Below are 25,078 nucleotides of genomic sequence, written 5' to 3' on the forward strand. Positions count from 1 at the left end.
CACACTATAGAAGCAGTCTTGGATTGAATGTCCACCATTAAAAACCTTTGGATTATAAGGTTGGACAAATATGATATTTGTTTTTCCTGTAAATCCAGGTATTTATGACCTTATAGACAGATTAGATGGAAAATAAGTACTACGGTGAGGCCACTGGGATTCAACAGTAGAAATCAACCTCACCACTGCCTTCCGTGGCATGGTCCAGATGATCCTTGGATATGATTTTATATATATATATATATAGATAGATATATATATATATATATATATATATATATATATATATAATGCTCTAAAATAATCTCTAATAATGGTTGAAGTATGTAGTTGGTACGGTGCCGAATAGTGCTTAGGCGGTGCTGCGGACCCCACCTCGATGTATGTTTCATATTCACACCGTCCAGAGTGTTTGGATGGTGCCGGGCAATGTCTGGAAGGTGTTGATTCACATGAACAAAATTTGGACAATGCTGATTACCATTAGTGAGCCATGTACCCCCATAGAGTGATTGTGTACAGTGATGCACATGTTGCACCTGCAACTATTGAAATGATTTTAGATGTCATCCTAGCTCTCATCGTGATCTACAAACCCTCCACCTTCCTGGGAGACCCATATCATAGTGGGACCCACCGTGATATATATGTTGTATATTTACACCGTCCATTCATGTGGCCCCCACGTGATGTACGTATTTAAGGCCCAGATGGAGAGGCCCAATGCAATGTATATATGGGCCATGTTCGAGGCCCAATATGATGTATACCTGGTCCAGGTGTTGGGGCCCATTGGGATGTATCTGAGGCCCGTGTATTGCGGCCCACATGATATATGTGACGCCTATGGGTTGCGGGCCATTGCGATGTATATTGAGGCCCATGGTTAAAGCCGTTATGATATGTTTGAGGCCCATGGTTATGGCCTGTTATGATATGTTAGAGGCCCATGGTTGAGGCCCATTAGGATGTGTTTATGACCCATTTGGTAAGGCCCATTGTGATGTATTCGTGGCCTATGGGCGAGGCCCATTGTGATATGTAATAGGCCCATAAGGCATGACCCATTTGATGTATTCGAGACCCATGCATAGGGCCCACCTATCATGTATTTGAGACCCATGAGTAGGGCCCACCTGTTGTGTAATGTGGCCTTGAGTAAGGCCCATTGTGTTGTATACTACGCCTTTGTGTGGGGCCGTGGGCCCATTATATGTTTGGCTTTATGTGGGCCATTCCCTGGGGGCAATGTTGGTTAAATGTCCACATTGTCGAGGCCGATCGTGGATATCGATTATAAGTATGTGACAGCATAGCATCATGATACATGCTCATACGCCTCATCTGCATGTTTGATATGAGATGTGATTGACTATTGCATATGTCATTAGGCAGGATGGTATGAGACTCCCTGATAGGTGAAGGTTATCTCACATGAGCGCACGGCATACGCAGGATTGATGCATGACTGGATTGTATGACTCATGCATCACGCATTTTGTGATATAACTACTATATACCCTAGCGACATCAAGGTCGTAGCCTCCATAGGCATGTCGTGGATGGCCAGACAAGACACCAAAAATTTATTCTAGCATCAGACTACCATAGATGGCCCTGGGTGAAAATCCATAAACCCTCTTGGTACTAAAGGACGCCCCAACATCGAGACCAAGTGGATACATGAGCGCCTGAGTACCGAATATCAGGAGGTCGCGTCTCCCACTGTGTCATAATCGGTTGGGAGGGGGTGTGGCCTTACCCGCTCGAGCATAGCGGGCATTGCTAGGCTGAGTTTGACCAGCTCGTGAATGGGTCCGCTATCGACGTGCTGAATAGGTATTGGCAGACTATTAGCCAGGCGGATAGTGAGGTTTCTTACGCTCACTTGGACTATGCGGCTGGGAGAGCGGCAATGCCATTTGGAGTGTACTAAACCCCGATGATGATCTCAGAGATGAACAGTATTGATATGTGGACTTATTGAGCAGGAGTTTCATATTCATTCATTTACGATCCACTCGGGCTGGTGGTGCGCAACTATTTGTTACATGTACCTTCGCAATGGCCAGGATTTCAGTTAGGGCACGCGACTAACCTGAGATTAGGAGTTTACCACATTGAGTCTGACTATCCAAATTTAGGTATGAGACTGGTTTGGATAGAAGTCCCTTGTGATGGACCCCATAACCTGCGATACTACGTACTATCATCCCGACTTCATACTCAAGCATGGTCAGTCCATTCGCACCGCATATTGCATTACATTCGTCGCATATGGCATTTTAGGTTACCTGTGTTTCTGCATTTATATGGTTTAAATACGGCACCTGACATTTGACTCTATGACTCCTCATTTGTATAGTTGATTTGTATTGCGTATTCTGATATTTGCTTGACTCATGGACTTGTTAGTATTTTCACTTACTCTGATAATATATGATTCATTACCTTGCGCCTATTTTGACATTGTATGATTATAACATTGCGTTGAATACCTGGCACTCACCTTATGCACACACTTACACCACCCTCTAAGCTTTCTATAAGCTTATGCATGATAGATGCGTGCAGGTGATGTTAGGTTACAGCATGTTGAGCTTGGAGCGTGCAGCGGTCTTCTGGAGCTTGATTTTTTATTTATGTATTTCCCTTTCAGCATTGTACTCAAATGATTATATTAGTAGATATGTGATGATAATGTTGCCTTTGTGAATTGGGTAATCTTGTGGTTATGCTTATTACGAGTTAAATGTATAAAAAAAATCCTCCTTATAGGATCCCAGGATCAGAATCTAGCTTATGGACGCTAGGAGCTGAGAATGGGGTACTACGGAGGCTGTCGGCACCGTATTCAACGATCGAGATTCCTATAAATCAGATTTTTGGGTTTGGGGCGTGACAGGTCATAACCTGATTAGGGACAGAGAGATCAAGAGTGATGATTTGGTTAGTAATGTCAATAAAAGAAATCAAAATGACATTTCAATGAAAGATCCAGATCTTTCCCCCCACATCAGCGTTCGAGAGGGAGGAGTGGAAGCCAAGCTTCAGGCCAATTCCAACCCTTCTACTATCCACACCATAGGCTCCAAAATTACAAAAATAGATGGCTTATAGGCGCGGATGAACCACCTTACTGAACGAATCGTGGCCGCATTGGCCACCCCATGGGCGTTCCAAATAAGAAGACTATCCATCTAAAACATTGCCTGAATAGCCCACTCTATTATCGGTGAGATGGTTCTTATCCCTTCTACCTACGGATCGGATCTGGTATTCGCCCCTAAGCACCTTTTTATCAGTAGAAATCTTGTACGGCGAGAGGTCAATGGAGAGATCTAATTGCCTATAAACTGATATGCATCCTTCCGACAGACCCTTAAGAGGGGGTGTAGCCCTACCCCCGTCTTGAATTTGCCAAGGCGAGGGGTCAGGGGATCGAACCAAAGAAATGTCTTGTCTGGGACTAGTAGGGCAAGAAGGCGATGGGGAATGCCCTTCTGATAAACAATGAGCGGGAGGCTCCAGGTCTGACTAAGGGAGCGAAGACAGATACAATCTGTCCGTAGATTCCCCCTCCTGAATGTCAACCTTATCCTGGCTGGTAATGAAATAGCCTCGGGCTGAGAGGGAAGAGAGTTACGCACCTGATTGGGCGGATAGGAACCTGTCGTGGGAGAGAGCACAGGTGGGCAGGGTTGGGCTGCAAGTTGTGGGGTGACGATCAGATGCTGAGCAGATGTCTGGCGACCAAGGCTCTGGTATGGCGTCTGGTTGTTAGTCTGGCCCATGGGCAAAGACTGTTCCGGGGGTACCGCCACGGGGGTGGGACTTGGCACCTGATAGCATAATTAGAGTAGACGATGATTGGAGAAGAGATTCCCTGCCATGGGGCTATTGTTGGAGAGGGGGAGCTGCATTGCAGATGGGCTGTCCGTAGCCGCACATATCATCTTGGACTTTCCACAAACAGGTTGAGGGGGAATTATCTGGGACGGTCTGTGGGCTCCATCCAAATCAGTAGCTAATGGGGGGTCACAGCTGGGCCCCCTGCTAGAGCTGTTATCACGGCTTCCAGAGTCAGTTTGGGATGAAGAACCTTCTGAATGGGGTGGCATCTTCCCATTTGAATCGAGTATTCCCCCTTCCTAGCGAGCCCAGACATTGTAGATTTTACCAGACACATTGAGATGAATCGGCGAGAGGAAGGATGTCCCTTGCCTGAGCTTCACTCTAATCCTCGCAAACATTTGAAAAATCCCAAGTCGAGACATCATCTCTATATGTGTGACTTCTCCAAAACAGCTCCCCACATCACAGAGCACCGATACCAACCAAGCGTGGGATGGAATCCCATAGAGACAAATCCAGGTCTCTTCCGTATTCATCTGAGATTCAGGGGACCATGGCGATAGATCATCTATGCCAAGGCTTCGCCAGAAGGGGCCGTCGCTCGAGAAATCGAGGAGTTCACTCCTCAATTTGAATGAAAGCAGAAACGTGGTAGTGGAAAGTCTGGCTACATCGATCGCAAAGGCTTGGAATCTGGATGTTCTCAACCCATCAAAAATGTATAGGATGGATATTTCCTTACCTCTTGTGGAACCCACCAGACTAAGTTCAAGGTCTTGGAGTCTGCGGGCAACTCCGGAAGGATCCGCTGTAATGTGGGTAAGATTGGGATGTGTGAGTGGAGGATGGGGATTCTGATTTTCCCATCTGCGATCAAGGGGTGGGATTAGGCATTATAGGGTTTAGGATTGCGATGATTGAGCGGAGGTTGTGGATTTTGATTTTCCCATCTGTGAACAAGGGGGTGGGATTGGGCATTATAGGGTTTCGGGTTTGCTGATGCAATGGTGCAGGGAACTGACGCCGAAGGGGGTTGGAAGAGAGGACCATCTTGTTTGGCTTCAGGTTTGGGGTTGGCCCTTTTAATGGTGACTGGTCTTCTGTCGATTCTTCTACCATCTAGGACACCCATCGCTGCTCGGGCATCCTCCTCGTAGAAGAACGTTATGAATCCATATCCTCTGGGTTTGCTCGTCCCAGGGAAGAGCGGCAAGTGAACTTCGGAGATGCGACCATAGAGCTGGAAGATTTTGTACACTTCTTCCGTTGAACAACTAAACGGAAGGTTACCTACAAAGAGGCATTTAGGATCTGGGCTGGTGATCTTGCGATTACAGGGTCTGGATCTGGATCGGTGACATGAGGATGCACGCGCCGAAGGGCGTCCCCACATTCTTGTCAACTCGTTCCTGAAGTTTCATGCCTCCTTGGAAGAAAATATCTCAAAATGATGAGGGTGGATTGAAGGATGAACTTCCATGAGAAAAAGGGCTTAGGATAGATGATAGGCAATAACACTCTCAAAGCACTCTCTCTTTTTATCACCACAACAACCAAGAACAAGCTCTCCTTAAATAGACAAAAAGTTCCAACGGTAATAAAGATGTCAGATTCTGACTGAGTTCGATATTATCGGGCCTGCTTTGATGTCATCGAACATATACTTTCGATGCCATCGAAGCAAGGTTCGATGATATGAACTCCACTAAAGAATATACCTAGAAGTTTTTGACTGAGGATCGATGTTATTAAGCAGGCGTTAATGTCATTGGAGTTTGAATTCTGATTTCATCAAAAATCTGTTCGATACATCAATCATTTCCACATGAGTTTCAAAAGAGCTTGCTAGACAATCTTTGATCCATTTCGATGATATCTAATATATATCAATTTCATTGGAATTTGAATTATGATCATATCGAGACATCATCGATTCTTCGGTCATTTCCAGAGGATTTTCCTATTGAGCTCGCTGGACTAGTTTGGTCTGAATTCGATAACATCGAAGCTCCTTCGATGTCATCGAAATTTAAGTTCCAATGGCATCGAGGCTTGCTTCGAGTCATTGATAAATATGAGATTTGACTTAACAGCACGCTAGATACAAACTAGCCAGAATTTGATTATATCGAGCTATCTCGATGTTTTCAGCATTTGAATTCTGATGATATCGAATCTTCCATCGATTTATCGAGAATTTTGTCTAAAGATCAAGTTGGTTGCTGGACACAAGGGGTCCTCAATTTGATGATATCGAGTACTTGTCGAGGACATCGATAACAGGTGTTCGATCATATCGATGTGATATCGATATATCGAGAAAGGCTGAAAACTTAGAAATCTTCCTGTTTTGCATAATAAGTTTTCATACTAAAACACCTATGTTGTTCTATTCATTTTAAGGGTTTATATACCTGGGTGTTTTGGGACATGGGATGTGAGGCTTAGTTTACCTTTGATGAGTTTGGAGCACACATCTAGTTGAGGCAGACGCTTGATGATCTTCATATGGGGCCCACTTATCTTACCAATTCAACTCTCACGCTAATTAACAAACCAGGGCACTTTCAATTGTGTGGGCCCCACCTTTGATGGGTTGTCCATCATGTGAATCCTACCTTGGATGAGGGCCATTCATCGATGAGGGCCGACCTTTAATGTGCATTGTTTATTATGCATGGGCCACCTTTGATGTTAATCATCCATCATGTGGGACCCACCATTTGTATCACTGTCCATCATGTGGGACACACCTTTCATGTGGACCATCCATCATATGGACCCCACCTGAATATGGGTTCTCCATTACGCAGGGCCCACCTTGGATATGGGCCACTCATCATTAGGGTCGACCTTTGATGTGGACTATCTATCATGTGGGTCCCAACTTAATGTAGATCATCCATCATGTGGGGGCCACCATTATTAATCTTCCATCATGTGGAGCCCACCTTTGATGCAGATTATCCATCATGTGGGCCCCACCTTCAATGTGGGCTACCAATCGTGCGGGGCTCACCTTAGATGCAGGTCATTCATCATTAGGGGCCGACCTTTGATGTGGATTCTCCATCATGTGGGGCCACTTCAATATGTGTCATTCATCATGTAGGGCCCAACTTCAATGTCTAGTGCCCACCTTTGATGTGGACCGTCCATTGTATTGTATAGGCCCTCCTTTGAAGTGGGTCATCCCTTATACTAGCCCACTTTGGATGTGGGATATTTATCATTATGGTCTGACCTTTGATGTGGACCATGTGGATGTGGGCCCATATTATTATAGGGTCATCCATCATATGGGGCCCACCTTTGATGTGGACAGTCCATCATGTGGCTCCTGATATGGATCGTGAGAGAGCCCCTCCTTAGATATGGACCATGATAGAGAGAGAAGTAGAAAAGTAATTAGTTAAAAATCTAAAAGTAAAAACTTATTAAGATAAGTAGCTTTTAACACATGAGTTACTTTTACAATGATGCTTACCAAATTAACTAAACAACTTAACATAAGTTAAAAACTAACTTATTTGGTGGTATGCAAACAGGCCCTTAATGACTTAAAAATAATTTAAAAAGTAACTTATTTAGTGGTATCCAAATAGTCCCTAAGATTGAAGTAATGCAAATTTCGAAAGATCTTATTCAACCGTTGAATGAATTTTATTCTTGAATTTCTAATGTAATGTTGTAATGTTACATTCACATAGCAGGTACTCTATCTTTTAAAATCACTGACCAATTACTACATGTATCATTTGTTGATCTCAATTTTAACTATTTACACATGGAGAAATAGACATGAGAATGTGAAAAAGGTGATGCATGTTTACCATATGACCTAAAACTCAGGTGATCTACACCACATGAAAGAATGTAAAATTATGCCTAATAGATGTATAGCCTAGTTTTGAAGAGTCCCTTCATTCAAGTGGGGTGCGTCAGAAGAATTGATTAGGTGTATAGAGACCATGATGTGTTCGATGCACAATGTGGAAGGTTTTAATGATGGACATCCCCATCCCAAATATTCTTTGTGGTGTGGCACACCTGAGTATTGGATCTTTCTAATCTTTGGCCTTGGAGATGGGGGTGGGTCTCATGCACATAAATTCATTCCCTAGCTTCAATGTAAGTCACTTACCTTATTTCCCTACGTGAGTCAGGCCAGGTTATAAAATGCTCTGAGTATCTCTACTTCAATCAGAATCTTCGATTATTGTAAGTGGATACAATTTATAGATATGAACCACTAATTGGTGGGTGAATTTTCCATGCACCAAAAATCTCATTAGCTAGTGAATCCTAAACCTTGAAGTTGTCAAGAAAAAATGCATGGTTTATGAGTTTGAATTCTCTACAAACCTTCTCAAGTCTAGCTTAACTAAAAAGGAAGATATTCAAGTTAACTCTACTTTATAAGTGAAAATGCCCAAAGATATGCCAATTTTAAATATTTAAGGATGAAATTTCCTTTAATGCTCAATCAGATCATCTTCTCTGTTGCATGAAAACATGCACGATGACGAAGAAAAGCCCAAAAAGATATATATTATCAACCAAAAGAGGAAAAAGAACATTATACACATTACAAAATATCTATATTTGGTGGACTAGGATTTCTAGGAGAGAAAGAATTTTTTTAGGGTTGTTTACACCCATCCCGGAGCATCCATGCAAACCAATGAGATGTTGCCATGTCTCACCACTAAGCATGAATAATAGACAAAATCCTACTCACATACCAAGGATATCTTTTACCCCATATCTTCCGGTGGCACGGCACCTGCTAAAAGCATAATGATATAGAGATGTACACATGCCTGCAGATAAGATATTGCAACAAGCAACACATAGCCCTAGCACGAGTGACACATGTGGTTGAAGCAATGTGCTCGACAAGCCTATAAAAACCCGCTGAGATAGGGATTTCATTGCAATCCAAATATACTTGGCAAGGTCGTCTCACACAATCCTGCCAAAATGGAGGATCTCCCATATATGATTTGTGCTTTTATGGTGATTACGAAGGTTTGACAAGCATATTCCTCTCAAAACACAAGGAAATCGAAGGACAATGAGGAATTTGAGTCTAACGAGATTGATCATGTAATATCCAAGGATCTTTACAGCCAGACTAGGAAGGAGATCTGAAAACCTTCAAGGATCCTGTAATCATCAAGGATCTTGGACCAATTAGGAAACCTAAAAGGTTTTCCACCTCTCAAGCTATATAAGGGACACCCAATGAAGAACTTGGAGCCCACGCCAAACATAATCTCTCTACACAACGAAACACAATCTATCTTAGTCTAGCTTTAGATTCCTCCACTTTTATCTAACCACGTTGTAAAACATCTGGAGTTTAGGATAGTTTAGATCACTAGCAATGTGCATAGGAGTAGTATAAATATCTACGACCTACTGTCGTCAGATCCCTGATCAACTGGGTCCTTATTAGAAGATCACACCCTGGTCACATCCTACTAACCATCCGCTTCAATTGTTTGTCAATATAAGTGATCATAGGTATTTATCTTTTTAGTTATTTATATACTTATTCTATTTATTTGCTAATTGTACTGAGCTTCAATTATAAACTAATAAAATCAACATTTAGTTTTTATTATTTCCATGCATTATTGTGTTATGGAGAAACACAGGGCCCACGATCACCATTGAAAGAAAAGTCATTAGCATTAGGCAAAAGGTTTATATTCAGAAGGATTAAGTCTCTCATTCCAAATGGCTTGATCTTTGTAACAATTGGTGGCTGGGAAGGTAGATGATCTTTACAAATATGGTCTAATCGATCTATCTTAACGCCTGGGGTCATAAGCATTTAATCGAACTCGAGTCGAGTATGACTCTGGTATGTCGTCACTATCCTAATCGCACACGTTTGATTGGATATAGGTCTTCGTTAACATGTGTGACCTCATGTTTGATTGAATATTGAATAAGAGAGGAGAGAGAAGTGTCTTAAATTAAAGCATTCCACCTATATTTATAAACTTTTAAACTAGAGAAATCCCAATTAAAGGCTAACTCTAGTATCTCTTAAGTCATTGTGGTAATGAGATGTATCAAATTACTATACTCATTCATATTAAGAAAACCCAATCTACACCTTCCAATCAAGTAGATTCATTATCAGTCTTCTAAAACTATAATCCTTCCTAGGCGATGCCATTGCACCAAATCTATAAGTGTATTAGAAATGATTCATCCTAATCTCAAATCGCTCGTCCTACACCGTTAATTTAATCGCACTTAATTTTGCATGCTTAATTCCTTATCTCCATGCTTATGAAATTAAATATTCCAGTACACACTTCTCTACTTTTAAGATCGAATGAATTTTATCTTTTAAAACATGATTGATTAAAATCTTCTAAAAATATTAATATAATTAATATAAATATTTTTTTCAAAATAGTTCTTAATAAAAGCCAACTATGCATTCTATTCGGCATCTTAAATAAGTTTTATGTGCATCATTACCACTATATGATCATTTATAATCTTCTCCACCCATCTTTATGATATGATCTTGATTTAGCTGCTTTTCAGCATGCTTCTTATGCAAATAAATGTGTGTGAGTGCCCTTCAGAAAGCATACCAAAGTAGTGTCACCTCATTGTTACCTTGTCATGTAGTGTAGAGTAATAAGGACACAAGAGTCAATTGCAGGACTAATATTCTTATATAATAATTAGACTAGAATTGATCCATTGCTTGTAAGTAATTGGTCTCACAACATGTGTGGCTCAATTCACACTTCGGGAGTGATTGAGCATTCATCATGTATTCGATCGTCACGTACGATTCATCCAATTAACTAATAATTCATCACTGCTATAATATATAGGCTTACACATTTTAATTGGATATAGAGCAAATTATGTTGATTTGTACAAGATCGTATGTTAATCATCTCATAAATCAGGATGGAGGTACCATATGTGCAAGCATTTTAATATGCATCACTCCTGTTGTCACACCCCAAAATTTGCGCACCCGATTAAGGTTACGTGAGTCCCAAATCCCAAGCCTGTAAACTATGTTATTTGGATATTAATACACCATACATGATCATTTAAATCTAATTATAATCAACATTAACATAAATGGAAATTCTATTAAAATAAACTCCAAACCAAATTGTTGTTTACTTTTCAAGAATCATAGTTTTTTACTACATCAAAAATTAAAAATCAAACTAAGCTTAAAAAATTGAAAGAAACTAGTGATAAAATTCAAACTTAGCCTAATGCTTTAAAATGAGTTAATATTAAGGCATGCACCCTCATAGTATTCCAACTCGGCAAATTTTTAATTTTACTTTTAAAATACAAAAGCATAACATATACATGAATTATAGAGTATCAATCAAGGCACACGTTAAGATGATATAAATATACATGGGCTATGAATTAAATAAGTAAAACTTCTTTTCACGAGCTTTTAAGAGAAATCCAAGGTAGAGCACTTATGTTGTCGATAGTTTAGGGACAAACCATGGCAGGGCACCCTTGATCTTTTAGGAAAACCCCAAGGTAGAACACCCTTGATCTTTTAGGAAAACCCCAAGGTAGAACACCCTTGATCTTTTAGGAAAACCCCAAGGTAGAACACCCTTGATCTTTTAGGAAAAGTCCAAGGCAGAACACATTTGATCTTTTAGAAAAGCCTAAAGCAGAGCACCTTTTTGCCATGCCCTGAAATTTAGAACCCAAGTATGGTAACCCTAATCCCGAGTTCTAGGGTGTAAATTATTTTTTCATATATTCATTTATCACATATACATTCAAATTAACATTCATCCAAACAACACTATAATTTAATCATCCAAACAATGATAATTGTAAATTAAACTTTATAAACTTCAAAATTCAAATCTGCTATCATTATTAAATTCTCATATCACTTTTTCTACTTAAAATTCATTACAAGTTCTTAAATAATAATAATAATAATAACCTAAACGCGAAGCCTAGTGAAAGTAATCATTTAGGTACTTCATCTGTAGCTTCTCTTTCATCTTATAAACCTACAAGTATTGTTAATTTGGTGAGGTAGAAGCCTAGTGAGATCATATCCACCACAACTTTGAAATAGACATGATAGAGGCAAGTAAACAATGATTCAATGCACAACAAGATAAAGTATAAGGATGCTATGAATTCGAAATAAACAAAATAGAGATGGGTATAAAACATATAACGAGATGCAATGTCATGATGCAAGATTCATTGAACAAGTATGATATCATAATACATGAATTATTCAATGCATGCAATGCAAGTCATCCTACAGATGATCCTCTAGGGAACCCAAACTCGACTATCTCATGAAAATCAAATCATGTAATGTAAATTAACTTAGAGGTGAACCTCCAGGAAACCCCCACTCAAGTATCCCATCGGAATCGATCATCCTCACTAGATAGTCTAAGGGAACCCTACACAAATATCCCAAAAGAAACCATAATCGATCAATCATTCCTGCCATATAGGTCAAGAGAACCCCCGGTTGAATATCCCACCAAAAATTGCAATCAATCAATCATCCTGCTGTGTAGGTCAAGGGAACTCCCGCTTGAATATCTCATCAAAAACTATAATCGATCAATCACCCTTGTCATGTAGATCAAGGGAACCCCCATTTGAGTATCCCACCAGAATCTACAATCACATAATTCAATTTTGATTTCAATGCATTTCATAATGTAGCAAGCAATTCAATCACCAAGCATTGTATGAATTCAATGCAAATCAAGTAAATTCAAGCATACAAGTTCAAGCACTCACAATCATGATGCATATAAACATGAGAATCAATAATATAACATAGGTTAGACATGTTAGAATACATCCATGGTTCAAGCACAACACAAGCTACAAGTATGCAAGATAAATTCAAGAAAATTCAATGATGGAACTCAAGATTTAAAGGTTATCAACAAAGGGCTATCATCAACAAACTACAACTATGAAAATATATCAAGCCTTGGGATTTGAAGGATGCGGAGTTGAGGGGAAAAGCCTTCAAGTCAAAAGAAATGAAAATGGTTATTCAATTCCCAACTCAAAAGGAGTAAACTTTAAAGCAAAGATAATTAGACCCGAAGCAAGAGGGTTAAACCGAAGGCAAAAGGGCTAGACTCGAAACAATCTAACTCATGACTACGTAGTTCAAAAGTGGAGAATTGCATAAGAGAATTTGATTAAAAAAATAATGAAAAATTTTAAAAAATAAAACTTTAACAAATATCAAACTTAGAAGTGGATCACTCACCTATGATATTGTTCAAGATTTACTCTGAGCCTAACCTAACTTAGCTTAATTTAATGCATTTTGTAGCAACTTGGCTTGACTTAATCACAACTCGGTATTAAATTTAGTTTGAATTTGATGTGCATTCTTTTTAGTGGGTTCTCAACCCTAACCAGAGATTTCTCAGCCTTATTGGGCCCAACTCAACCCAAACTTGGTTCTGACTCAATGAGTTAAGTCACTGAGTCAAGTCACCTCCCTTTTCTTTCTTTTTTTCCTTCTTTCTTCTTCTTTCTCTCTATAAAGATTACAACTATTAAAGCCCTGGACTTAGCAAAACTTTAGTCAACTTGCGAAACTCAGTGAGTCGAAACTCGGTAGAACCTGGTTCTATCTCTCTCATTTCTTACTTGAATTTCTCTTCTTTTTATAGGATTTCTTCTTCTGATTGAAGAGGCTTTTATAAATTCTCTATAGCTTAATTATTATGGTTTGAAATTTTGAATCAAAAGAGGACTCGGTGCACGAGTTTATGCACAGAACGTTCTTGTATCAAGATTCTTCCACAATAGTTGATTTGTTTCCTAATGTTCTTGGATTATGATTTAATTTTGATGAATGCTTGTGATCACAGGCCTTTTAGATGTCCTTCTTAATGAATGTATTAGATTTTGAATTGGTGCCAATACAATAATGGACAGTAGCTGTTACTTTGTGAGGAAGGCGAAGCCCTCTAATAGTGTTTTGTTATCTGATTGATATTTCCTTGCTTTAAAGCTAATGGATGTTGTAGATTGCTCATACAAAGCCTATATATGGAAGTGTTAAATAGAAGGTTTGTGATCATTCATTCAATGGGTTCCTACTTTAACGGGTTTGGCTTTCACCACTAGATATGAGAAAATTGAAAGAAAACTCATGTAACATTCGATTGTCGTGATCAGGATTCAATGTTGGGAGGAGTAAGTGGGTCCCACCAACATGAAGGGTCAAGATCTATTAGTTTTCATTATTTAAAACATTCCTCCTCTCGTCGCATTGTTGCCTTGATTTCTAGCGAGAGACACGGCACTTATTTGTAGTTGCTCTTCTCGCGACTTGACCGATTGTTCGAATGAATAGCTCTTGGCTAAGGTATAAACCAAAATCAAGTTAATCTTAATATTATATAGAAAATTGAAGCTAAATGTAAAATGTTTGTATAAACCTAAGATTTACAAAAGAGAATGGGAGGATCACCCATCTATTTTTGGCATGAAAAGCTCTAAGTCACTACTAGATCCTACATGTGCTCGAATTGGATCCGATTCGTCCCAAACTCAGTTTGACTCAATACGACTTAGTGCGACTCAATTGGGTTTCAACATGATTCTTCAAGATTTCAGCATAGAATCACACCCACTAGTTCCTCAGCTCCTACTTTAAGTTACTTGGTCTCTTGAACCAAAATTTGATCAAATCAGCTACTGACTCACTAAGTCAACTCAATGAGTCATAGAATTTTAACAATACAACTAAGGTTTCTTCTGAATCAAATGATTGGGGTAGAATCTTACCTCTTAAATGACACTAGCTATGCCCGACTTAGCCCTGATTTCTCTCTCAACTTTAGAGGTTAATTGGGTTAACTTAACAAGTCAACTTACCCACCGATTTCTTTTTCTTATTCTCTTTCTTTCTTCCATCTCCTCTCTTTTCCTTTCTTCTTTTCTCCTCTTTTCCTTTACTCTCTTCCTCCTAACTGCGTCCAACAAAGGACACCGGAAGCAGCAAACGGCGAGAAGTCGCTGCATTCGTTTCTCCCAACCTCTCTCTCTCTCTCTCTCTCTCTCTCTCTCTCTCTCTCTCTAATTGATGGAATCCACTATCAGTCACAATGATAGGGTTTTTTAAATACTCTTCAGCTAACTTCGAAACAAGTTCCAAAGGTCCTCTTAAGGACAATCACATGAGTTTTCTCTCTCGTGCGTGCTACATAAAGGTCCTATGATCTCATGGACGATAACCAGAGATCAACGATGGATAGTTCTCGGTAAAGAAGACGATTGCCTTTAATAGTAGATCGACAAACATGGTGAAAATTCTTTGAAGCAACTCCAATGAACAGTTTTGATGAGTGCTAGGAAGCTTAAGGGCCCAACATTTCGAAAGTCCGGATTCATTTTGCTCGTGAGTTCAAGAGCAAAACTTTTCACTGTCACACTCTCAAGCAACAGAAAACATGGAGAAGAACACAGGGAAAACTTAGATTTCGATTGGCTCTTGGCTGTGGAATGTGCTAGTGCACTAAACTCTGTTGGATGAGTAATGGGATTCGAAGATTGAATGGCCCAAATTGATTGCTAGTTCACTAGGTTATAGCTATACTAGTTACAGAGGAAAATGGGAAGAAAACCCATTTCAAACAATTCTGCTGACACCAGGGTACTAGGTGGGGTCCACTGGAAGCTTGGAGAGAAATCCACTCCATCCATCATTTTTTCTAAATCGATCTATAACTTAGGTGGGCCGCACGATGGAGAACAGTGGGGGGGGGTTGCTTATTGTTGAAAAATTTGCAGGGATGGCTATGAACGGCTTAGATCATAATGGTGGGTCACATTGTGATGTATAGTGGGAGAGAGATTTACAAAGGGAGAAGGGATCAAAATTCCTTCTCTAGCGCATGTCGCAACATGCATTGCATGGCAACGTACATGTTGCCATATATATATATATATATATATATATTTATATATAAAATATTTATATATATATATATATATATATATATATATATATATATATATATATATATATATCATTATTTTTTTAAAATAAAAATATTTATGGGCCCCACTCAAGTCGATTGTGGAAAATCCACAACGTCGGCTTGATTTGTTGAGTTGGTCTAGGGTGTGGGCCTAAAAATAGGGAGGAACCGAAGGTCAAGTGGGCCTCATCAATGGAAAATGCCAAAATTATGATGATGTCAGGCCTAGTTAAAGGTGGAAGATAGGCTTAATCTAACCTAAAAAAGTGTTCTCAAAAGTTTGGATTGATGATTCAATAGATGTGAATAACTTATAAGCTCGAAATGTGAAGGAGGGGGTGAGTGCACATGCACTTGTGAATAGGGTCATTGAATCATAATTTTAACCGTTAATTAAGCTTATACATGGGTGGGGAATAAGATGGACATATCGAAGTCATTGTTGGATATGTACCGAATAGATATGATGATCTTGAAGTTGATTTATCATGATCAGGTGGTCCAAAAGTGAATGAGACGATCAGGTGTCTTTCCATAGTGATGAGTAACTAATTCAACGGCTGGTTTAGTGACTACTCAAGTATACGTAGGTATATTAGGTCATGATGATTGTTATGAAGTGCACATGGTCGAAGTGTGTGTACATGTGCACAAGTCAAAGTATAATTATCCTAAATGTGTTATTTCACATGAATCTGCACAAGGACATGTACCCAAGTACCTACACGAGCATTAAAAATAAATAAAAAAAAATCTTAGGTTATTATACTTGTCGTGCATACCCACACAATGGCATACACCATTCGGGAAGTGGATCAGGGCTTTAATTAACGAATGTTGGCCACACCTCATTGTGATGCCCAACTTATATATATATATATATATATATATATATATATATATATATATATATATATATATATATATAATATATATATATATATATATATATATATATAACGAACAATTACAATCCCCAAATGATTCCAACATGAAAAAAAAATTCAATATAATTCAATGAATAAATATGTACGCACATCTATAAAAGCATGATCGGCTGCACAAAGTCTATCATACTAGAACACATAAGACATGAGAACAATAAGTTGATCCTTAAAATTGTCATCCCGTTGAGGTGAACAATTCAATAGTTATGTCAGCTTCCCTACAAATATAATTGATTTTCTATGTATTGATATGGCGCAGATTAGGAAAATAGTCCATATGAACTATGGATAGAGCAGATAATCGATTATAGAGTTCTTGATTCAACAAATACATAATTTGTATTTTCAATTTTCAACAGTAGTTAGAATTCAAATTGAATTCAATCAATGAATACATTTAATTAGATTTTACTTAGGAAGTAGATTAACAAATAAAGAATTAGAATAAGAGTCTCTTCATGACTTGTTTTGGCTTATGTTGTGCCTCATGATCACCAGTATGTGTCACCCTTCTGGGGTCCATATACATAAATAGTTGGATAATTGTAACCATGCATCCATCATCTCATTTCCATAAATAAATTATGGGTTAATTAACCATGCATCAGAAATGATCTTGATCACCATTTTCTTGTAGTTAGATATTAGTTCTGAAAATGTTCTTCTGGATATTCTAACATTCATTACCAGAGGAGATGAGCATCCCTTTAACCTAGGTCTCTTATTATGGCCCATAATGAGTATTATCCAAAACATGGACAACACTAATCATCAAATCATCTCAACGAATGGACTTGTATCCAATTAAAACTATTCGAGATTAAAAGATTTCTCATATTCAATAGAGTGGTGATTTACACTCCTATCTAACCATCTATATATAGTCGAATGCAACCTTATCTTTCCATCAAACATGTCACATGTATAACACATCTAAGCATCCAATAGACGAACCCCACCAAGTAGATCACCAGTCTTAAAAGTGAGACCTATCTACTCATTAGGTGGGCCATAACTATTTCTCAAGTTAGATTGTTAGTTATTTATTAATATTGATAGTGTGGCCCAATTGGTGATTGGATCGGCCTGATATATGTGCCAGCCGATCTTTGTGGTGGAGCTTGTTGTTTGTATGGACATGATGTCTGATGCAAGTAGCACATTAGCTTGAATAATTGGGATGCATGTTAAGTTAGCAAACCACTAGCCTGTAGGTGAATGCACACCTTGCTTCTTATTGGGTAGTACACCTTGTTGGTGTTTTGTGCCCTACAAAGCTAATATGTCAATCTTAATCATTGATTTGATGATCCTAACCCTAGATCAAGATGATTATAGGTCTTGAGTAGACATGTCACTAATGTAATAACTAATGCATGTGTGTGTGTGTGTGTGTGGGGTTGTTAAAGGAGTGGGATTCATATGGCTGTCCTTCAAATTTTGAGATTAGACACTGTGGTTATTGGTCAATAGAGAGTCATGTTCAATGGATCATAGTGTCCCGTTATTCCATGACCAACTAGCATGTTGTAGGACAAACCTGTGGTTGCTATAATTCTCATGTAGTTGACATGTATGAGGGAATTAATGAAAAATCAGTATAGAAGGTTTCTACCATTGGATTTGACGACAAGTTGGTGTGGCAAAGCTCTACCCTACATAAAAATATAAGTATGCCATGGGAATATGTTCTTAATATTGGAGAATTCATATACATGATCTAATGCTCTTTAATCCGCCTTAGAAAGTCAATTGTAATGGCTTATATGTAGGTGTTGATGGGTTAATGCATTGGGATATAATTGAGGTACATGTGATCCAATTAGAGATCATTTGCTCTCTTAGGAACATTTATGCTTAGGATCTTATAAATTTAACCATCCATCAATTGATTTTTCACTAGTTCTAGTATCCTAAAGATTTCAAATGGTTTTACAAGTGTTTTTAATGGTTGGTCTTTTATTTTAACTGTTAAAAGGTTTCTACTACACTTGATGGTAATTTTAACAATTGAGATCATATGGTCCATTACTTGATTTGTATTAGTGTTTGATGAGGATGGATGGTCGTATTCAACTGAGGGATGCAGTCAATTTCGATACATGGTTAGACAAGATGTCACGCCCCAAACTTGGAAACTGGGCTCACAAAATTTTCGATCGTCGAATCTGGCGTCGACAGCCTCCGTAGTACCCCATTCTCGGCTCCCAGTACCTATACACCAGGTTCCGATGCTGGGATGCTACAAGGAGGGTTTCAAATCATCAGTTCAATTATAATGAGCATAACCAAAAGCATAACCCATGAACAATAACCACAAGAACACCATCACAAAATCCACTATGATCAAAAACTTTAAGTACAATACGTCTGAAGGGAAATACAAGATAACGTGAATAACAAAACTCCAAAGGCTCGACCGCACACTCCTACTGCTGCTATGCTACGGCTGCGACCTGACGTCACCCGTACGCATCAATCGTGCATAAGCTTATAGAAAGCTTAGGGGGTAGTGTAAGTGTGTGCGCAATATAAGCGTGCTCAAAATGCAAGGTCAGAGAAATGCAGAATCATGCTGATGAACACATGTATGCAATCAGCCATACTAAGGCCATGTAATGCAGAATGCAAGTCAAGCATGTCAATCCTCATCCACATATCAATGCAGCTCCTCACTAGAGCATCAAATCAGTGCAGTTCTTAGTATGGATAATCACCGGGGTCAAATACACTCTACGCCAGCTTGCCGCCCCTATCCAGACGCACAACTGGGAGGGTGGAAGAGACCTCACTATCTGCCTGCCAATATCGGGCCCAGCTCGTCGATAGCGGACCGATTCCTCAAGCTGGTCAAACTCAACCTAGAAATTGCCCCCTCACTCAGGCGGGTAAGGTCACACCCCTTTCCAACCGACCACGATACAATGGGAGACGCGGCCTACTGGTATACAGCCCTCGCGCGCTCGTGTATCGACTCGGTCTCGACGTTGGAGTCATCCTCTAGTACCATCGGGTTTAGGGATTTTCACCCAGGACATCTATGGCGCCCGTATGCTAGAACTAAATATTTTCGGTATCCAATCCTGCCATCCACGATGTGTCTGTGGAGGCTATGGCCCTGATATCGCTAGGGCATACAGTAACTACAATCACACAAATGCAAGTGCATGAGTCACACTATCAGTCATGCAACAGTCCTGCGTGTACCATGCACTTATATGGGGTAACTTCGCCTATCAGGGAGCCCATAAACAGTCCGTCCGAAGGCATATACTATGATTGGTCACTCACATCAGGCATACATATGATGCGAATGATCATGAATCATGGATCTATACTAAACATGTGTAAAGAAATGGGCTCTATGTATAACGGAGATGGGCCTAGACGGCCTACTTACTACAAGTATGGGCCTATCAGTGGGCCTTAGGGAGAGTTATAATGCAGACATTTAACCAACATTATCCATTCAATGTGGACGTCAAACCATCATTGCTCCCAAGGTATAACCCACTATAAAATCAATACATATACCATGGTGGAATCACACTATAATGGGCCTTATGTATGTCCTATTGGGCCTTGACCCATGGGCCTCCACTACATCAAATGGGCCTCATACATGGGTCTCGTATGTACATATCAAGGTGGGCCTCAACAAGGACCACCAATACATCAAGATGGGCCTCAACAATGGGCCTTAAATTATCTCCAAAATGGTTGGACAGTTGGATGAAATACATGCATCATGATGGAGCCCACTCTAATGGAGGGTATGGTTTACAATACATACATAAGTGGGTCCCATGTGGGGCCTACCATAACGTTTATTTACATCCAGCTTGTTCACAAGGCCACGTGGACCTGGGTGGAACTGGGGCCCAACGTGATGTTTGTTTGCCATCCAAATAGTTCACGGGTCACGTGGACCATGGGCCCACCGTGATATTTATTTATGTCCAATCTGTTGAGGGTCACGTGGACCTATGGCCCACTGTAATATTTATTTGCCATCCAAACTGACCATAAGGTCACCGTCAGGGGGGCCCACCGTGATGTGGTCCATAGATCCAGCCCACCCATTATGTGAGTCCCACTTGGCTGACCGTTCAGACCAAGTTTCAACTGCATCCAAATTTCAGGTAGGCCCCACCAACTGATTTTATATGTTTAACCATGTCTTCACATGTTTTTAAATGGTGTGGCCCACCGGAGTTCCGTATATAGCTGGTCTTTGGGGTGGTCACCTGGTCCGAGGGGACCCATCAAATGCATGGTGTTGATGGCCAAAACGCATCAAGGTGGGGCCCACGGCTGGGGCTGTGAGGCCTGCCTCGTCCGCCCATCCGCCAGCGCCGCAGGCAGCGCCTCCGCGTGCTTCTGACAGCAGCAGCTGCTGCTGTCTATGTTTTTTTTATATATATCTTTCTGTGGTTTTTAGTAGATGGGGCCCACATCAGCAAGATCCACTCCAACCATTGGTCCTTGTGGCTCGATACAAACCGATAGAGTCCAATATTGAGTTGTTTTTGATATACAGGAGCATCAGGGAGTAAATCAAAGGTAAGAACACTGTTTCCTATACCATGGCCTGCCAGAAAAACAGATCAACCTCATTTTTTTGGTTCAACGCCTAAAATGATCTGAAGAAGGGGATAGACGGCTTGGATCAGTCCCATACATAAAGTGGGGCCCGCATGCGTGGCCCATCCCAAAAGCCCCTTTTTCCTCTCCTTTTTTTCGTTAGCTTAAAAGTACACACCATGTCAGTACATACACTCCATGTTAACTAGCCACGCTGCCTCACGTCCAGCGTCCAGGGACGCTGGACGGCATGCATATACACAACATCATAGTGGGCCCCACATGCACGTGGCGTACATTTAGTCAAGGTGGATCCCACATAAACGTGGCCCACCTGATTTGGATCAATCTGATACTCGTGTCTTTCCATCATCTTGGCCCGCTAATGGGTTGGATGGCGTAGATCCAACACATTCATCCAATGGGTCCCACATGAACTATGTGATTCATGGTGGGCCACACTTACCCCTTCATCATCATTACTATTCAAAGAGAGAGAGAGAGAGATACGGTGAGACAGAGGGACCCCGCCACTATGGGCCCCTCTTGATGAAATCACATACAATAAAATGGGTCCCACCAACAAGTGGGCCCTAAGATAAAAAGATAACGGTGGATCACCCACCTCGTTGGTCTCCTTCTTGATCCCTTGAACTCCTTTACTCCTATGCTCGACTTTTAATGGTGGATGATGGACTTTTGATGGTGTGGATGAAAGATGAGAAGGTGTAGATGGAAGATGAGAAGGTGGACCACACTTGTGGTTTGGGAGAGAGTTGGAGAGGCTTAGACGTGTGAGGCTTGAGTTGCTTGGGAGATTTGAGAAATGAGAGAGAGAGAGAGAGAGAGAGAAATGATGGGAGTGATATGGATGGGTGAGGTGTGATGGGTGTAATTAATGAAGTATGGGTTGGTTTGAAAAATGGGTAAAAGAGGGATGGTGAGGGAGAGAGAGGTTTGACTTAAGGGAAAAGGAGGAGTGGGGTGGTTGTACTTGGATAAGGGATGCATTTATGGTTGATTAATGGGACTTATTGTAGAGATTCCCTCGAGATTCGCAACGCGCGGCATTTCTTCGAAATAAACGCAGATCGACATATTCTAGCCTGGGTATCGGGTTGATGCGCGAGTCACGGTGTTGGAACCACGGCGACGGCGCGGTCGCCAAGATATAGGTTTCGGTTCAAGCCAACTTTGGCAAGCAGGACTCGGCTTAGGATCATGCGCAATCATCGGATACGGTGCGAAGGCTGCAGGAATTTGACCGGTAGGATCGAGGAAGCATACGGAACGATACGGACTAGGATATGGGTCTCACACAAGATTATACATATTAGATATAATAGGGCATGCTAAAATCTGTAGAGTAGTGGAGTATCATATTGGTGTCTCTCATGAAACTACAACTCCTCCATATAAATAAGATCACATCCTAGGGAGAGAATATATTAAAAAAGAGAGAGCCTTGGATGCACAAATTCCTAAGGCGTAAAGAGAGAGAGAGAGGGGGGGGTGTAAGAAGGGAAAGAGAAGAGCATGTTCACTCTCCTCCTCTAGCTCCACACATGCGAAGTCTACTATGCATTCATTTCTGTGTACTTACTGCCTTAGCTCCTCTTTAAGATCAATATGTTGTCTTTCCTCGTCTCTTCATATGGAATAGATCTAGGATTAAAAAATAAAATAAAAAATTTACTTTGAAGTTATGATGTAAACAATAAAATGATTTTCAATAGCAATGATCCAAAGGTATATCTGAACGTTAATATATGATACTTTATTTTATATACAAATTGGTGATATTCAGGTTTAATCAATTAATCTAGACCTTTAAATTTTTTTATTTTCTACCATATTTCTAAAAAGCTAACACACCCATGCTACACCATTTTCAATTCTAATAAGTGTGACTCATACTTCATCAATCTAAACCATTGCTCAATCGTGTACCACCGTGAATGGGCCATGCCCCCTTAAAATCTCCCAAATCTGAAGAACCGACCTACCAATCTTTAGACTTTGTTGATGCAAAAATCTGGTTAGCCCCCTTTCTAGATCTGTTTACCTGCACAAGGAATGAACAAGGAAGACCCTAGCTAGAGCAGGGGACCCTTCGATACCTAAGTCAAGAAAAGGATCTGGGTCTTATCGAGTAGTGAAGGTTTAAGGCTAAAGATAGTGCATACCTTCCACCATTAGAAGCATCTCTATTTATAGCTTATGAGAGGCAGTAGCATGGAACGGATCTTCCTTTTTGGTGGGTAGAATCGTATCTCAGATCAGTAGGAGGATACTCTGAGATCTTCGGTGAAGATCCCAGGATCCTGAGCACGTCGAAGATATCCTCTAAGATCTTGGGAGTAAACCTCAGACAAACCTCTCTTAGATGAGAGTGGGAGGTTAAGGTGTCTTCGGCTAACCTGAGTTATGCTGACCTGGGTCATGCTGATCTGAGTCATAATGACCTAGTGCCAACCTGAGTCATGCCGACCTACCTTCCTAGTCAAGCAGAAAGACAGGAACTCCTGACGAACTCTAGAGATCTTAGAGTCGATGGAGGTGGTGCTCTTGCGAGCATGTTACTCTGCCACAGACTGCAAGTAGGAAGCGGACCTTTATGGGATCCGACCTTTGTGTCGTCTTTTGCCTGACCGAGCTTTTAAGGTTCCGACCTGACCTTTCATCATAGGTCGGTCCGTTTTCCCCCATAACAGTAAGCTCCCCTACTTCCAAGTCAGTGGAACAGGCTTGAGAAGTATGTCGGACCCGATCAAGTCGGATTGTTATTACACGGGATGGCGGGTTGTCATGTCATTAATGATGAATAAGGCAGTAGGCGCGAGTATCGAAGCATATCAATAATCATAGTACGACACCCTCGAGGTGGCGTGCCACGGCCCGAGGTCAAGTGGGCTGTCAGGGCACCTTTTTAGCGCCAAGCGAATGAAGCAGCGACACTTATCCTCGGTCGTGGAGTCATGCTACGAGTGGGAATGTGCCACGTGTCAAAACAAGAGAGCCGAGGTGTCACGCCCCAAACTCGAAAACCGAGCTCACAAAATTTTCGATCGCCAAATCCGATGTCGACAGCCTCCGTAGTACCCCATTCTTGCCTCCTGGCACCCATATACCAGGTTCCGATCCTGGGATCCTACAAGGAGGATTTTTTTAGCATGAATTTATTCCGTAACAAGCATATCTATAAGCATAACCTACGAACAACAACCAAGACATCATCACAAAATCCACTATGATAAAAAATTTTAAGGTACAATGTGCATAAAGGGAAATACATTGATAATAATGATAGAAACTCCAGAAGCTCTATGGCACGCTTCTAACTCAATGCTTCTGCGGCGTCCTGATGTCACCTGCACGCATCAATCGTGCATAAACTTATAGAAAGCTTAGAGGGTGGTGTAAGTGTGCGCGCAATATGAGCGTGCTTAAAATGCAATATTATAGTAATGTGGAATCATGCTGATAAGTCCATGAATACTAAGAGCCGTACCAAGGCTATGCGATGCAAGGCATGAATGCTATCAGCCATACTAAGGCTATGCGATGCAAGGCATGAATGCTATCGACCATACCAAGGCCATGCGATGCAAGGCATGAAAGCTATCGACCATACCAAGGCCATGCGATGCAAGATGTAAC

The 25,078-nt window shown here is 40.5% G+C and overlaps 1 protein-coding gene across 1 annotated transcript; it reads right to left on the reverse strand.

Annotated features, from left to right (window-relative positions):
* Window positions 1–3,192: 3,192 nt before the first annotated feature.
* LOC131248287 (proline-rich receptor-like protein kinase PERK9) lies at window positions 3,193–4,121 on the reverse strand. The gene is made up of 3 exons (XM_058248499.1): window positions 3,975–4,121; window positions 3,651–3,842; window positions 3,193–3,537 (listed from the first exon to the last, which is right to left on the reverse strand). The coding sequence occupies exons 1-3, from the start codon at window positions 4,119–4,121 to the stop codon at window positions 3,193–3,195; spliced, it is 684 nt and encodes a 227-aa protein (XP_058104482.1).
* Between the last annotated feature and the right edge of the window lie 20,957 nt (window positions 4,122–25,078).

Source organism: Magnolia sinica, chromosome 1 (assembly GCF_029962835.1).
Source record: "Magnolia sinica isolate HGM2019 chromosome 1, MsV1, whole genome shotgun sequence".
NCBI lineage: Eukaryota > Viridiplantae > Streptophyta > Magnoliopsida > Magnoliales > Magnoliaceae > Magnolia > Magnolia sinica.

What these genes read in the sequence shown, in the direction of transcription:
- LOC131248287 (XM_058248499.1), bottom strand. Translation starts at nt 4,121, where the DNA reads ATGCCACCCCATTCAGAAGGTTCTTCATCCCAAACTGACTCTGGAAGC. An exon ending in AGATAATTCCCCCTCAACCT is followed by an intron (nt 3,843 to 3,974) that starts GTTTGTGGAAAG and finishes TTATGCTATCAG; the next exon opens with GTGCCAAGTCCCACCCCCGT. An exon ending in GTTCCTATCCGCCCAATCAG is followed by an intron (nt 3,538 to 3,650) that starts GTGCGTAACTCT and finishes TCGCTCCCTTAG; the next exon opens with TCAGACCTGGAGCCTCCCGC.